The sequence below is a fragment of the Alosa pseudoharengus genome, unplaced genomic scaffold (genome assembly GCF_046254945.1).
Source record: "Alosa pseudoharengus isolate Yale_2024_CS ecotype anadromous, Long Island Sound unplaced genomic scaffold, YU_APseudo_1.1 YU_APseudo_1.1_scf_11, whole genome shotgun sequence".
Classification (NCBI taxonomy): Eukaryota; Metazoa; Chordata; class Actinopteri; order Clupeiformes; family Clupeidae; genus Alosa; species Alosa pseudoharengus.
The window spans coordinates 29,815,659-29,831,962 of NW_027468576.1; the positions used below are offsets into that span (position 1 = coordinate 29,815,659).

The 16,304-nt window shown below is 37.6% G+C and overlaps 2 protein-coding genes across 2 annotated transcripts; one reads left to right on the plus strand and one right to left on the minus strand.

The window, feature by feature from the left end:
* The first annotated feature begins 2,629 nt into the window (after nt 1-2,629).
* On the plus strand, nt 2,630-9,715 carry plekhb2 (pleckstrin homology domain containing, family B (evectins) member 2). The gene is made up of 8 exons (XM_076278802.1): nt 2,630-2,726; nt 3,292-3,347; nt 4,387-4,539; nt 4,813-4,915; nt 6,508-6,547; nt 7,319-7,405; nt 7,548-7,665; nt 7,869-9,715. Exons 2-8 carry the CDS (start codon nt 3,311-3,313, stop codon nt 8,003-8,005), a joined length of 675 nt encoding a protein of 224 aa, XP_076134917.1. The 5' UTR covers nt 2,630-2,726; nt 3,292-3,310; the 3' UTR covers nt 8,006-9,715.
* Nucleotides 9,716-9,784: 69 nt separating this feature from the next.
* Nucleotides 9,785-16,303, minus strand: LOC143117222 (vacuolar protein sorting-associated protein 4B-like). The gene is made up of 11 exons (XM_076278800.1): nt 16,078-16,303; nt 15,442-15,553; nt 15,024-15,168; nt 14,006-14,061; nt 13,268-13,387; nt 12,910-13,066; nt 12,553-12,701; nt 12,234-12,315; nt 11,848-12,067; nt 10,534-10,674; nt 9,785-10,442 (listed from the first exon to the last, which is right to left on the minus strand). The coding sequence occupies exons 1-11, from the start codon at nt 16,102-16,104 to the stop codon at nt 10,341-10,343; spliced, it is 1,311 nt and encodes a 436-aa protein (XP_076134915.1). The 5' UTR covers nt 16,105-16,303; the 3' UTR covers nt 9,785-10,340.
* Nucleotide 16,304: the final 1 nt, after the last annotated feature.

Below are 16,304 nucleotides of genomic sequence, written 5' to 3' on the forward strand. Positions count from 1 at the left end.
TGATGCTGCTTCTATTCTGGAATCTGCAGACAATGCTAAGGCAGTTTAGGGCAAAGGATAAAATAACCTCTTAAACATGTTAAATGTTTTTTCTTTAATTTCATCACGACTTTCATTCCATCTCATATTCCCCTGCCTCTGACAAGCAGCTGTTGGCTCTCTAGTGTGCAGGCACCTTAGGCAACATGTTTTGCTTTAGCAATGCCTAGCAATATGTTTCTTTAGGCCTGCAGCTACATATGGGATGTTTAAAGGAATTTATATTTTAACACTGTTAAAAAACTGGAACCAAAAGATGTAAAATTTTGTGTAGTAGGCTAAATATGTGGTAATCATAAGAGTAACAACAAATCTGTGTTGACATTGGACTTAAGCACAGTATTACACATTTTAATCTTGGGCAAACTCATTCAGAGAAATTGTCTTAGTAGGCCTTCTCTTTTAACTAAACGTGTACGCATATGGCCTGTATGAACTTGTTTTTAGCTTGATCAGTCAGTAAAAGATGCAATGGATCAGCAAAACAGAGGATACCCTCAGCGATGTTGAGGCTGATGAGATGTCCGAAGACACTGCATGGAACCTGCTGGCCAGTGCTTCTGACCCACACCAGGACAACTGCATTTCTGCTCTTTTCAACTCAACCCACTTTCAGAACAAGCAGAACAGGCTCAAGTGATCAAAATGAAAAACAGAAACTAGAATTATTAAAAAACCTGTAGGTTGCTCCCACAAATGTGCCTTTACCTCACCAGCAGTTCCACACTGTCTGCACCACAGTCAGTCCCATCACAATTACATGCAAATGTTCGAAGATTGTACCACAACCACCACAAAAACTACACATTTTGAAATTGTCACTTGTTTTATGCTGTATTCCGATGTGTTTTTCTTAAGAATTGTTTAAAGCACATTTTAAGGTAGCCTATACATATTGTTGGAATATATACAATTTAATACATTATTATGATTGATTCTATATTTTGTTTACATTATTTATTGTATTTAAATTATATTAAGCCTGTATTTATTAAACCAATGAAATCAAAGTACAAATGCATATTTGTCACCATCAGACACTATGTGCACACAGTGGAAATAATAATAAATGGTCTTAATAATCATAATAACAGCAACAGGATAGTAGCAGTAGTAGCCTAGTAGAAGTGTTGGTAATAGGCTAGTAGTAGCTAGTAGTAATGACAACAACAATGCAAATAATGTTAAGGTTTAGTGCAAATAAAATGAAGACCAACTCTAAATAAAGTCCTTCTAACCTACATACTCTCATGTAAGTTTTTTGATTTTTGAAGGAAACTGTACAAATATCATGACTGGGATGATACAAAGCAAAGTGCCATTACAAGTTATTACTTGGTGTGGTATTTTATATAAAAAAGGTGCTTTTAACATTTTAAACTAATATGTTTTTGTTTAACCTTTAGGCTCCTATTTCCCCTCATGTCAATTGCTGAAAAGCCATTCAAATAAAAACAATGTTATATGTTACCAAAGGGCATTTTCCTAGGTTTTGGAGTAGGGCAAAGTGGTTCTTAAACTGTGGGAGGGATTGCAAAATGATTTGCAGTCTGTATTAAATACATTTTTCTAAAGGTTTTTAAGTCAATATGATATTCAGTAGCCCTAGATAGGCTTCCAATTTACAGTGTTTAGATATGGGATAATAATAATAATAATAATAATAATAATGTTCCCTGAAAGTGGATGTTCTGTTTAAGCAAACTCAAACCTCTACCTTGTGCAGTGATGAGCTTGAAGCTGCTAGGCTACATAAGCTTAACAGTGATAGAACACCATGCAGCCTTTTTTCTCTACATGAACGCCAGTTATACATTGGATGAGTGCTAGTTATCCTTTGGAAAATAATAAATCAGATTGTCAAAGGCTACCATTGACATTAATGCTTTTGGTGTTGACACAGGTTGTGAGAAAAGACAATTTCTGTCTCCAAAACATTTTCCAAAGTAAAAACACATTTTGAAAGGACAGAGGGGGGTCGTGATTTAGCCAATGTTTTTGGGGCCAGATAAAAAGTTTAAGAACCAAGAGACTACTGTAACACAGAAATGCCACAGGAAAGCCAAAAGGAAACATAGTCAAGAGGGATATGACCATGGCATGGAAATTATTGGTGGCTAATAAAAATGTATTTTAGGACCTAACACAGACTGTAGGCCTTCTCCATTCAAGTGTAATGTCCTGGATATGGATAATGTCTAAACATAGGCCTGCAATTGCTAAACAATTGCAGTAACCATTAAACATTAGATGATCAATTGCAGTGAGCCGTTCAAACCAGGCACTGATCATATTTGGAAATTGTTTCAGTCACTGTCTGTCTATTGATTTTATTTCATTTAATATTTCATATTTCATTTTTTATTGGGGCTTTCATTTATTTCTGTATTCACTCACTAAACGAGAGTTTCCTGACAGAACCTCCTTTTGCACCCAGATCTTGGGACAGGTTTGTTTGATAGGCTCCACGTGGATAGCCTATGGATTGAGATGTGTCCTGAATTGCACTCAATTCCACTCCATATTTTGAGCCAACCCTACTGTTTGCTTCCAGACCGGATATTCGTGAGTCTCATCATCAACATTTCAAAAGTCAGCTGATGAGTTAGTCATCGAGTGGGAGTCCCTGGATCTTGTTTTCTCTTCTAGTCTTGATCTACAAAAATACAGGATCCACGCCTTTATTGGTATTTCATTTAAAATGTTCTACTTGCATTGTAGGACATCATGCATACATTCAGAGATCTTGTTTTTCGCTGGTCTGTCTGCTTACCCGAATTAGTCAGAGGCAGCTTGATGATGCTAGCGGAACTTTAGCTATAGCATGTTGTTGTAAACCTACAAACAAAATCATAATGCAACCTCTTTATGAACTTTGAAGTAGGTTAGCACCAAAAATACGTTTACGCAGAACTGTCCTCTTCGTACAGACAGTGGTCTGTGCTGAAATTTGCGGCAAGTTTCATATCAATACATCAATGTTATCAGTACACCAGCGGCCTTCAGATTCTTAGTTTTGGAATATTTTCATGAAGACATCTATTTGAAGCGATACGAAATAGGCTTAAATGTTAACCTGACCATTCGTTTTTGAAGTAGGCTACATGCGTGGGCCTGAATATAAGCCTATTTCCTTGGGTCATTGGCTCTTAGTTTACGTTAACTCTGCTTAGACTACATTTTAACTTCACCAAGCCATGCATGATACAGTTGGATGGGTCGTATGTAACTTTTCGTTTTTCTACGTTACAGTGTTGCGGCTAGATCCAGGATGGCTCTTGTAAAAAGTGGATGGCTTCATAGACAGAGTAAGTAGTAGGCATACTACATCGTTACTTCTGAACTAAGGTTATTATTTTCAACTTCTAACTTAGTCAGGAAGACGAAAGTTTTATATATATATATATATATATATACTCTTTTGATTCAATTCATGAAGGAATTCATATGGAATGCAGTTATTGAGGACACCTGCTTGAATAGCCTGTTGTAGGCTAGACATTGAACATAGTGATGAGCAGTGCCCTTGTGGAAGACATATTTTCAGACTTCATTGAATGAACTTTGGTAGCTCTGTAACCTTACACTTTCATGTGTTTTCAATGCCGAGATTAATCCTCTGCATTCACCATAGGATATTAAATTCAGTGTTTGGCTTATAACCTGTTATAGTCATGGTAAGAAATATTAGCTCACTGTCAGTATTCACACAGCTCCCCTTTACCAATTTTAAATAGGATGTAATGTTATCAGGACCAACAATAGCCAGACTAAACAAACTGATTGCTAGATGGCTAATACAGTAACAATCTTGGTACTTGCCAGCTATCTTGCAAAGCAATCAAGGCCTGTATTTCTTAAACGCAAAGTGTGTATTTGCATCTCCTTTTACAAGTGTAAAAAGGGATTGGTGTTCTACTTCAACTACACACTGTTAATTCCTCCTACCTTAGTGTGTAACAGAGTTCTGGTGCATGCGCATCAAGGCCTGCATCATGTGGAAGAAACCTATCCTATAGGAAAGGGTGTGACTTTATGAGATATGATCTATGAAATAGGCTTACAGTGATTATGATTGACTCATAATATAAAATTACCACAATGATATATGACAGAGATACCAGTAATACAATAATTAAAATAGCATTTTTTTTAAATCCATATATTAAAATCTGAGTGGGCACATGCCCACTGAGCTTTAAAGGGTTACAGTACCACTAGTTGTATGTCTGCTTAGTCAGCCTAGGTGAATTGTGTGTTGAGTTGATTGGTGCTTTGTACTTTGGTACCTTTGCACCTTAATGGAATTGGTTGAGCAGTCAAATAAAAATGTGTCAAACTTTACAGGCACCATCTTGCGGCGATGGAAAAAGAATTGGTTTGACCTTTGGTCTGATGGAAGGCTTGTGTTCTATGATGACCAGCAGCGACGTGACATGGAGGATGAGATACACATGAGAATTGACTGCATAAACATCCGCAATGCAAATGCATGTCGAGGTGGGGAGACTGTTGCTATCGCTACTCAGTATTGCTTACAGGGGCATATCAGTGTAGAACAATGTATGTAAACTCTTAAGAGTTGAAAGCATATAGTCAGGTTTTTTTTTTCAGTTTTAAACTTTCTTTACTTTCTCTTGTAGAGTTTAGTAGTACTATTGTTTAAACTCTTGGAAGCCTTACCAACATGGTGCTGTATATTTGTGTGTGTGTTACAACAGCTAAATGACCTTTGTTGCATAATCTTTTTTATTTTTGTTTCTCTCTCCACAGAACTGACACCACCTGAGGGCAAGGGTCGGGATTCCCTTCTGCAGATCGTCTGCAGAGATGGACGGGTTATCAGCATCTGTGCAGACAGCTCTGATGATGCTCTGTAAGACACTTTGGCTACATCCACACACTATTCCGTTTTTGATTTAAAACTAATATGATCTTTTGTCAAGATTCACGTTTGCAGTTCCAAAACTTTCTCCACTATGGATGCCTGAAGTGTGGATCACATGTTCACTATAATCACATGACCATTCACACAATTGTCAGCATTGTCAAATAAAATGCAGAATTTAACTGCACTTCAGATGCTACCAGTGATGGCAAGACCAGTATAGCTTGTATTTCGTTCTCCATGTTGCATTCACCTCTGGCAGGCTAATAGTCATTCTGTGTCAAATCAGACAGAATCCAGGAAAATGGTTGCAGCACCGACTACGATTTTCCTCAAAGTTTGTCTACACAATGTTTAGGTTCTATAACTAAAACCTGTGAAATATTTTTGTTCAATTCTATTGTTTTCATAGTCTTTTTGCCCTTGATTGTTTACACTCACTAAAAGGCCTTATCTTGGAGGCCATGTTTGGACATTCATATCTTAAAAAGTATTATTCCTAGCCTGACCAAACTTTGTAGAATGGAAGACAAACATGTTCTCAGTACGATTCAATCAAGTCTGTTCCACAGTCCCATTGGTTTTATAGAAAAAACATGCAAAAAAAGTGATATTGAGGGTCTCAAAACTCCTTTACTGTAACACACCTGCCATCTATCAGGATTTTCTCTAGAAATATAATCCTTTGTTAATGTTCTCCCAAAATATGAAGTCTTCAAAACAAAAGGCAATGACAATAATAAGGATAAAACAAGGCGTGTTTGTATTTTTGTGTCATTTTCATGCAATTGAAATTGTATGTGGGGTAGCTAGTAGGACCATAAAAATATATGTGGAAATAGGTAAATATATGGACATTTAGTGTGTAAAGTACCAATATTGTACCAAGTCCCATTCACAGAATAAATGCATGTAGTTACAGGTGTTTTGGGAACATAACACCATTATAAAAGGAGCAAAATGCTATGCCGTGTTTCACCTGAGGGGGCGCTAAATCTATTGTTTATTGTAAATGTTTATTTTGGTATTCCCATGCTGTAACTACATGCATTTATTCTGTGAATGGGACTTATATTGGTAATTGAAATCAGAAGATTTGCACAGAAATATATCACAGACCTTGGTTTTAGGACCCACTAATGATATAGACAAGGTTTAAACATAATCTGAGATGGTGCAGCAACAACCTTATCCGATTTGACACAGAATGACTCAATAGTGAAAGTCGAAGTGAGTCATGGGAGTTGAGAAATATCAGACTGTCCAGTCACGAAGGGAACATGGATTTCTGTCATTTGCAGACTTCCCTGTCCACATGAAAATACAAAGCTTGAATTCAAATGAAAATGTTGTGAAATCGTTCCATTTCGTGAGCTCGAAAATGGCAGAGTAGCGTAGATGAGATGAGAGCCATAACAATACGTAACAAGATTGTTTCGGATTCAAATGAAAATGGAATTGTGTGGATGTAGCCTTACTGTCTAATCTGGACAACCCTCACCCCCTTGTAGTTGTCACTCTTGGTATTACAATCTGAGTGCTTCTTCTGAGGTTATGTCTTGACTATTTTTTTGTCACAGGGCATGGACAATGGCTCTCCAGGATGCTAGAGTTAACACGGTGAGTGATTTTATCTGCAACATAAAGGGATAAGCAAGGGATATAACAAGACTGTAAGGCTAACTCAACTATTATATCCCTCCCTGTTGGTTGATGCAAGCTACAAACTTTTGAATTGAGACCATGTCCGGTTTTATATTTGTGGGTAACACAATCAAGTTTTGGAAGGATTGTGTGTTTTGTTTGTTAAATACATTTTGTTTCTTGAGTAAATTATGAAATTATGAAATGTCAGGTAGCTCTTACCAGGGGCCATGAGATAGGACTTGAAGTTCTCCGGCACTGTGCCAGAATTCAGATATGACCATGGTTGTTCGAGATATGAAAGTAGATAATTATGTGTAGTTCTGTCAAAGATTTCTGATAAATTGCTTTAAGTCTTGCTTGAGAAGACAAATTACACATCAAAAGTTTGCCCATCAAATCTACAGGGCCCAATAGGAATCTACATTAACATTCCTCTTTTCAGTAAATGCTATACAACCTTCTGCTCAGTTTAACAACTATTTTATCCACAAATTGGATCAAAATGCAGTATCATTCAGTAAATGCTACCCTCTGCTCAGTTTAACCACAATTTGAATCACATATAATGGATCAAAATGCAGCATCATATGTAATCCCTTCAACAGCTGTACGTCTTTAAATTATTCCTTGGTCAGTAACTTTTGCTTATGTTAGGGCATGGTCATTTGGCCACCATGAAGCTAATTTGACTATTTTGTGTTTCCTAAACAACAGTGTTGATATTGTGTATTGGGTTTATTTTAGGTTGTGGCTACACCCCAGATTGGCTTGGCTGAGGAAGTTGTTGCCACGGCTCCTCCGCCATACTCTGAGTGTGCCCCAGCCTCTCAGGTATCAATTGCCGGTATTTTAGGCCTTTTGTTACATTTTCACCATTTATTTGGTTCCAGGACCTGACAAGTTAGTCATAACACTATTTTGGTATCCATAGTATTTTGTCTGTAAACGTTTTGCTATAATTTCTGTTGAACAGGTTTACTGTCCAGACCAATATGGAGGCTACGTCCCTCAGCCTCCCCCACATGGCACACAAATGGTTTATTCTCCTGATGGTCAATACTACACCGTTGCTTACCCTTACCAGTATCAAGGTATGGGAACTTTTCAAGTTCTCAATTCAAAACTATGGGAAGACTAAAAAACTGAATGAATGAAGTGAAGTTTTGTCAGCTCAAGTTTTCCTGTTTACCGTTTTCCTGAAATAATTGAAAGTTTAATCGGATTGTTTTATAATTTAATCAATTTGCATGCGATTAGAGGTGCATGGCTTACAATGCTTTTTTCTGCTAAACAGGAGCTTACCCTCCTCCTGGAGTCAACCACATTGTTGTCCAAGAGCGCCGCCGCGACGACGCTGGTGAAGTAGCGCTGGGCATGCTTGCAGGTGCTGCGACTGGATTGGCTCTTGGATCTCTCTTCTCTGTGTTCTAATATGGTGGTCCCAAACTCATCTAAAGATTTCTTACTCCACAGATCACATACTGTTAAGGCAGCTGTCCAAGTGAAGGTTTAACTGCAGTATCACTGCAATATAATAGCTATTATCCTTGTGTTAGTTGGGCTTTAAAGTGTATCTGTGTGAACTAACCTTCCTGTCTTTGTACCAAAGACCTATTATCCCCTGTACCTCACTTTATGTCAGGCTTCTTAGTAAGTAAGTTACACACCTACGAGAATAACTGTTAACCACAGAATAACAATAACTGATTTATGACAAATATAATAATGAAGGGAACAACACTTTACTTAGATTAATTTATTAATGAGTATTAATTTTGATATGTACTAGATAGATTCTTTATGTGATTTTTTCATCGAAGCCTACTTTGAGTCACCATGATGGAATCAAAGTTTCAGATAAGTGAAACCTCCTTTGACGCAATATGGGTAGATATCAAGTACTTTGCTTATTTGGGCTAATATGTAAGTATTGGTGCCTTCAGGGTCTGTTGGAGGAGGTATCCCTGTTTCGGCAATTGTGGCTTTGCACTTTCTTTAACCTTTGCACACCCAAGCACACCCTCCTCATCTCCGGGATGTTTCTTTTCTGATGTGTTCATAATTAGAATTTAGTTTCCTGTTATTCTTTACATGTTTTAAATGCTTTCTTTGATGTGCAGTAGACTTTACACTCCCTAAGATCAAGAATTAGAGTCTGAAAGACCATTTATCTGTGTATATATCTATATCAAATATCCAAGACTTTGGGGTTGGTCAGAACATTTCATCACCTTGTGTCTTTCAGAATATGTTTAATTATTTATTGTCTCAGATATGTACAAACAGAAAAATGTTGTGTTCAGGTCTTAAGATGCACAAATGTGAAGGGTAATTAGGGAAACTATATGTATTTTCCATACGTGCTTCATCCAGTAGCCTCAGGGCATCCAGCCATTATAAATGATGGATCAGGACTTCTTCCATTCAAATCACCATGCACTTTCACAAATCAATTCTTTGTCATTGAAACTATTTCATTGCTTTGTGCTTTTCACATCATTTGTTTTCCCTTTTAAATTAGTTACTGACCATGTTTCAATACTTTTGAAGATGTTTTGTCCTCTAAGAGATGAAGGCCAGCAATCTGATAGAAGTTCATTACTTTGTTCTGCTTATACTTTATGTAATATCTTCTGAGTGGCATTTCTGATGATTCTCTTGAGGATGGATTTTTAACATACTTGCTACATTGCACAAAAATGTATTGCTATTATTTACAAAGGTCTTGGATTTCAAGTCAATAATTTATTGTACTTTTACTCAAAGTTAACATTAAAATAAAATGAATACATGTATGAAAGTAGTGATGGAGAACCTTTTCCTGGTGATTGAATGTATATATATATATATATATATATATTGCTTGTTTTCCAAAAAAAGAAATGATTACATTTTCAGTTCTCATGCTAATATAAATGCACATACAGGTGCAAGTTAAGTGTAAGTTTGAAGATTAAAAAAAAACAAAAAAAACATTTAATTCAAGATTCTACTATATTGTGTGTGTGTGCAAGACCAAGAGACTGAATAAAATATGTAACAGATGACTATAAAATTAAATGTAAACTGCCAATGGGCACAGTATTGGGGAGGTCACATTGATTTAAAATGTGTTCCACTATAGATTGCAGAATACATTCCCTAAAATGTATTTTGTGACATATTCCAATAGATTAGTCGAGTTGAGAGACATATTCAGAATACTTTGGATTACATCAGCATTGTCTTATATTTTATTGTCTGTGGAACCCATGTCCTAGAGCCAGGACCTTACCTATATTGTATGGTCTAAAATGTGCTAGCTGGATAAAGGCCTCATTGGCTTGCAAAAAAACTGATATTGCATTCCCTAAGGGGGTTTATGTAGGCTATCAATGTAACTAGAGAGAAAAAGGAGGCACCAATAAGACATATACATGGTTTGGTTAGAAAAAATATTTCAATTGAAGTTTGAAAAGTCTAGCCCTACACATTACAAGGATTTAAAAGATAATTTCATCAAGTGATCAAAGGAACTGTATTCTGAATACCACCTATTTAAACTGTAACTAAATATAAACACAGTTACTCATCCTTGTATTTTAAATACATAATCCTGATACAGTGACTTACTTCCCAACATTGTTTGTGCAATAGAAGGAAGAGACAGCCCTTGGCACTTTGAGATGTATATAGTATGTAAACACTGAAGGAATGGTACTAGACAGAGATGAGACAGATATAAGTTACACAAGTATTGTTTTGGTGTCATGTCCTCTGCAGGTAATTAGCCCTCCTGACCAAAGTCTTCTGTGAACTTTTTAAGCTTCACCAAGTCCTCATCGTTCACAGTGGGCTTGGTCTTCTCAAGTGACTTTAGCATGTCCTTCTGTAAATAGAGGCAGTCATGAAAAATTTGTTTCTGACTTCACTACTTCATCAGGTACATGAGGAAAAAGACATCCGTAATTATTTTTTACCATGTTAACAACAGGTTCCAAAAGTTCATTTCCTGACACATCCATCCAGGTCATCTCTATGCCATTGGGATCACTAGGAGAGCATGGGGTCAACAGGTCATCAACCACCACATCTGGTTTGTTCCACTGCTTTCCACGTACCTGGTATCATGGATGTGGTATGTGTTAGTAGTAATTACTAATTGAAGAAACACATTGAACTGCTTATATCAAAAGTTTGAAAATCAAAGTTCAAAAGTTATATACCAACTGAGATCAGTTGCATTGTTTTTTAATCAGGGCAGCAGTTTTCAGATTACATTATGTGCTTACATAATTGCAAAAAGGTTCTCGACCATTGTATACAGTTGTAGGCAATATCTACATTGCCCATTATCAGCAATCATTCATCAATGTTCCAAAGACACATTCTGTTTACTAATCTGATATCATTTTAAAAGGCTAACTGAGAAAACATTGGAAAACCCTTTTGCACATAATGTAATCTGAAAACTGCTGCTCTGATTAAAAAAAAACAATGCAACTGATCTCAGCTGGCATTCTGTCTATAATGAAGTGGAATGGAAATTCCAGAAAAGTGACCCCAAACATTGGACCGGCAGTGCTTCTGTCCAATTGGCTTTTAAAGGAACACGCCGTCATTTTGGGAAATGAGCTTATTCACCAGCTGCCTCAGAGTTATATAATACCCCTTGATCATCTCTGTGCGTGCAGTACCCACTGTTAGCATAGCTTAGCATAGCCTCCCAAAAGTGACAAAAGAACTGTTCTATTTACATGTTTGACTAGTATTATTACAATGTGCACACATTTCAATGTCAAATGCAACTTAGTTATTTTCTAAGCATATACTTGGAAGTACATTCTTATTTAGGCGTAACGCTGCTACTGCAACTTTTCAGGTGCTGCATGCAAATCACTCCGCCCAAGTAGTGCTTTTCCTGAATGAGAAAATAGTTCCAAGTTTGTATATGCTTAGAAAATTGCCTATTTGTAGCCTATATGTTGTAACTATACAAGTCACAACATGTAAATGGGAACATGGTGAAGTTCTTTTGTTCTTTTGTCACTTGTGGGTGCTATAAACTAGTTGGAACTGCCCACCTCAGTGAACTATGCTAAGCTATGCTAACAGTGGGTGCTTCAGACAGAGGCACAGTGACGAGAAGGGTATCATCTTATCTAACTCTGGGGGAGACAGTGAATAAGCTAATTTCCCAAAATGTTGGTGTGTTCACTATGTCTCATGTAAGGGGCTATCGGTATCTAATCAGACATCTTATACGTTACTATGATGAAGTTCTTTCTCCTTACCCGTTTGAAGTGAGTGGCTGACTGCACCTGCCGGACAGGCTGCATTAGGGCATCTCGAACAATGACGCTGATATCTGCACCAGAGTAGCCCTCTGTCTTATGACCAAGAGTGACAAAGTCTTCTTCATTCAGGTCATTGGGGGTGTTGCCCAAATTAAGCTTAAACATACTTGAGCGGGCGTGTTCTTCAGGCAAAGGGATGTAGATGCGTTTCTCAAACCTAAGCCACAGACACAAGCACACAGACACACACACAGAACTGAATGAGCTTTCGTGCTCATGAAAACACACATGCAATATACACTAAACACATTCTCTCTTTATTATGATAAGATGATGTACATGTTATGTTGGTCATTATGTGTTTTTATTTTTCTTATCCTCACCTTCTTCTAATAGCAGAGTCCAGTGACCAAGGGATGTTGGTAGCTCCAAGCACAAGAATGCCTTCATTGTCATTTCCAACACCTATGAAAAAGGAGGTGGACCAGTTAGAAGAGAGACAACTTAACACAATTTACATGTATTGATTTGGCAATATTCAAAGCAATAAAATAACATTCAAGGTATTAACATTTATACATTTTAACATTTAAGCTACAGTGCAGAGGAGACTTTAGCTAGGAATTACCGCTGCATCTGTCAATACTAGAGGATAGGAAGTCCTCAAGGAGCATCAAAAATTCCTGTGGTATCTTAGCTCACCTTGCATCTGGACCAGGAACTCTGTTTTAATACGACGAGCAGCTTCACTCTCATTCTCGCTTCTTGAGCCACAGAGAGAGTCGATCTCATCGATGAAGATGATGGAAGGCTTGTGCTCTCGGGCCATGCTGAATAGGCTTTTCACCAATCTGAACACGAAGAGCGAGGTATGGGAATAAGGTTTCATATTAAAACGGCACTTCTACTCATTTTGTAGAGAGAGTTATTATGTAGAATAAACATTATTGCAATACTGATTGCTTGAGTTGATTCTCAACAACCCTATCTCATATTTCGGTCATCATCTAACACTCTAACCCAAAGACCCCTGTCCCTCTACAGGTATCTGACGCTCACTTCTCACTCTCTCCGAGCCACTTGGATACCAGGTCTGAGGAAGAGATGGAGAAGAAGGTGGAGTTGTTGGCTTCAGTGGCCACAGCCTTAGCCAGGTAAGACTTCCCTGTTCCGGGAGGGCCGAAGAGCAGGATACCCCTCCATGGAGTCCTTTTCCCTTGAGGTCAAGATACGTAAGGTTAGATTAGATTCAACTTTATTGTCATTGTGCAGAGTACAAGTACAAAGGCAACGAAATGCAGTAAGAAATCAATGGTTAAAATTAAGTTAGAATGTAAACAATGTTGTGAAATTCTACATGACAAGTAATGACAGCATTTAGAAAAGCATACAAGCATTTAAGCATTAAGAGATATACCAGTAAATAGGTGAGGAAACTTGATAGGGAGAATGACGGCTTCTTTCAATGCCTCTTTAGCTCCCTCCAAACCAGCCACATCGTCCCATTTTATATTTGGCTTCTCCATGACAATTGCACCTACAATTAACAAGAGTGATTGAGTGTGGTGATTAATTAAACACCTAATTAATCACCACAACTTTGGTGACAGAATAAAAACCATTTTATTTAATGGTAAAGACATCGCAACACCAAAAAACCTGCTCTAATTAAGGTTTTGCAATTTTCTTTTAGAATGTTTCACAGCTACTCAATTTTAGTGTATTGACTCCTTATCATGTTGCTGAAGAGACAAAAAAAATCATAATAATTATTTTCACAAATATTAAATGTTAAGCATTGCAAATCCATATGGAAGAAAGTACACAAATTGTGAAATTGTCTTTACTATTGGCATTATTTTCAAGGACACCAGAACAAGCTTGATTAGAGAATCTAGAGTGCTTCATGAAAAAAAAAAAAAATTAGAGTGTGGTATAGACACATTCTGTGTGCTAAGGTTACGTTTTTTTTTCCGGATTTACGCTCACATTTATACATTTTAAATTAAAGGACACTGTTAATTATAGTTGTATCTGAATTAGATGAACTTGCAAATGCCTATCTTTACTTTGACACATGGGTAAGAGAATATGTCAAAATTGTATTATTATGAAAGATGTAATCATAGTGAAAGGAGCATTGGTTATTTTTTACCTTGAAGCTGATTTTGGAACTTCTTTTTCTCTTGGTCCTCCCCATCACTGTCGCCTCTGTAAAGGTGTAACATGTAACATGTCCTCAGTTTCAGTTTAATGTGCCATAATCGACCAATCTATGCGTCTCGACCAGTCTAGTATGCATCAGATATGACAAACCATTATTTCTGCACTATGAATGAAGCCAATGAATCAATAGACAGACAATGAGCATTATCGACTCAAATGTCAAGGCACATTGACTTCAGGTCAATTTTTTATGGGGTTATTTGATCACTGGGAAAGCTACTGCTCGACTGTCTAATGAAGTCCAAACCAAGACCAAGACTTTACTGCTCCCTGAAACCAGTCAGCAATTCAGTCTGTATATCCATAAAACCAACCAGAGGTACTCAGCTAATGCATAAAGCACTGGTTTTGTGGTCTAGACTGGTGAGCACAAAGAGCCATCCAAGTTGCCATATCACTAAACAGAGACAGATAAACAGCAACCATGAGGCAGCATGGTTTATAAAGAAAGACCATCTTAAGGACATGTGCATTAGGTTGCATTGCCCATAATCCTGATTTTCAAGTGGTGTTCTGTTACTGTGATGATCTGTTATGAACATAAATGCTCTCTGCCCGTACTGTACAGCCACACCTTACAAACACACCCTATAAAGTAGCTATTTTGTCACAAGCAAATAGAGCTTACCTAAATCTCATGGCATAGATGTTACTAAAATAAACAAATAAACACATACCAACCAAGGCCGAAAATACTTTTGAAATACAGAAACATATAACAAGACTACGCCGTCATAGAACAATGTCATACATTATTCTCCATCGCATATTAGATGTGGAGGAAAGAATCAGGGAAGCTTGTGTGCCATTGTGAACATATTAAGAGGTAATGGGTCTTTTATGAAAAACCTGCTACCACAGTATTACCTGGAGAATACAATGGCCTGGTATCTGTCTGTATACAGCACATGTTCTATTTTGTGCCAGTTTCACAAAGTCTCCCTCACCCTTTGTTGTCCGACTCTTTTACAGGTTTGGATGGTGGGGCTTTTTCTTTCTTGTTCAGGTATCCTTTCAGTTCCTCTGCACGTTCCAAGTAGTCCTTACACTTGGCCCGGATACTCTGCTTGGCTTTCTCTCCCTGAGCCTCATCTGCAAGACATGGAGGTGCATTACATTATGCTTGTACTCTGGTTTATATCAATATGGCACAAGTGAGAGTGTGGATGGCTGTGGTTTGGCCATGGGCACGAGGCCAAAGGCCGAACTAGACTCTCGTCCAATCAAAAATTAATTAATAGTTCGATTGGACCTAACTCTTGTGCAATTGACCATTATACAACAGACTGGTGACATGTTATTGAGTTTTGCTATGTGTTTGGGGTGAATTTGGAGTAAAGTGGCAGCAGCCTAAAAACTCATTACATTTCACCACGTGGAGAAAGTACTGTATTGATTGTTGGTACAAACGCAGGGCTTCCTCATAGTTTTTTGCCTTGTCCTCCTCTGATGCCTTGCCTGCCAGGTCAATGGCTTTCTGTGTGGAAAAAAGAAACCACTGTGACAAAAGAAAGGGGTGTGCCCATCATACCACAGACACCTTGTTCTACAAGATGTTATTCACTGTCATTGGTTGGATTGTGTTGTCAGATAAGCATGGCGAGAAGTATGATGTCAACTTTCCAGACTGACATTTAAACTTCTGTTGTCTGCTAATTTCAGTGCTGTTTTAATTTCTTACACAATTGATGTGGAAAACACTGTAAACTTGTATAAGGATACATTTCAGCTTCAGTTGGTTGTAATTAAGAATTACCCAGACTCCACACCTTTACAAGGCTACGCGCTTCCTTGTTTAGAGCTATTATCAAAATCCCCGTTTTTAACATTATAAAAAAGATGGACATCATTACAGAGACCCATAAAACAACAGGGACACGATACCACGCTAGGATTAGTTTCTGTTTCCTTTAAATAAGCTCAGAGAAGTATTACAAAATCGGACAGCATAGGTAGGTAGGTAGGCAGTGCGTGCAGGCAGGCTACCTGTACTGTACTTACCTGTAGGTTGTTGGATTTATTGGCCATCCTGCGTAGGCTATTTAAATTAAATAATTCTACCTGTAGACTACTGAAAGTACATGTACCTAAAATGCGTCAAATCTTTTAACAATACGTTTACATGGCTACACACAAATCTCTATTCTAAAAGAGAATACAGATTATTCCTCTCCCTGTTTACAGCGTTGCTTCCGAGTTTGCTGCCAACGTCACAAATTCACGGTGAG

Coding starts and splice junctions, on each gene's coding strand:
- LOC143117222 (XM_076278800.1), bottom strand. CDS start 16,104: ATGGCCAATAAATCCAACAACCTACAG. Junction 15,169..15,441: donor CTTTCTCCACGTGGTGAAAT/GTAATGAGTTTT, acceptor CATGTCTTGCAG/ATGAGGCTCAGGGAGAGAAA. Junction 13,067..13,267: donor GTTTCCTCACCTATTTACTG/GTATATCTCTTA, acceptor CTTGACCTCAAG/GGAAAAGGACTCCATGGAGG.
- plekhb2 (XM_076278802.1), top strand. CDS start 3,311: ATGGCTCTTGTAAAAAGTGGATGGCTTCATAGACAGA. Junction 4,540..4,812: donor CAATGCAAATGCATGTCGAG/GTGGGGAGACTG, acceptor CTCTCTCCACAG/AACTGACACCACCTGAGGGC. Junction 7,666..7,868: donor TTACCCTTACCAGTATCAAG/GTATGGGAACTT, acceptor TCTGCTAAACAG/GAGCTTACCCTCCTCCTGGA.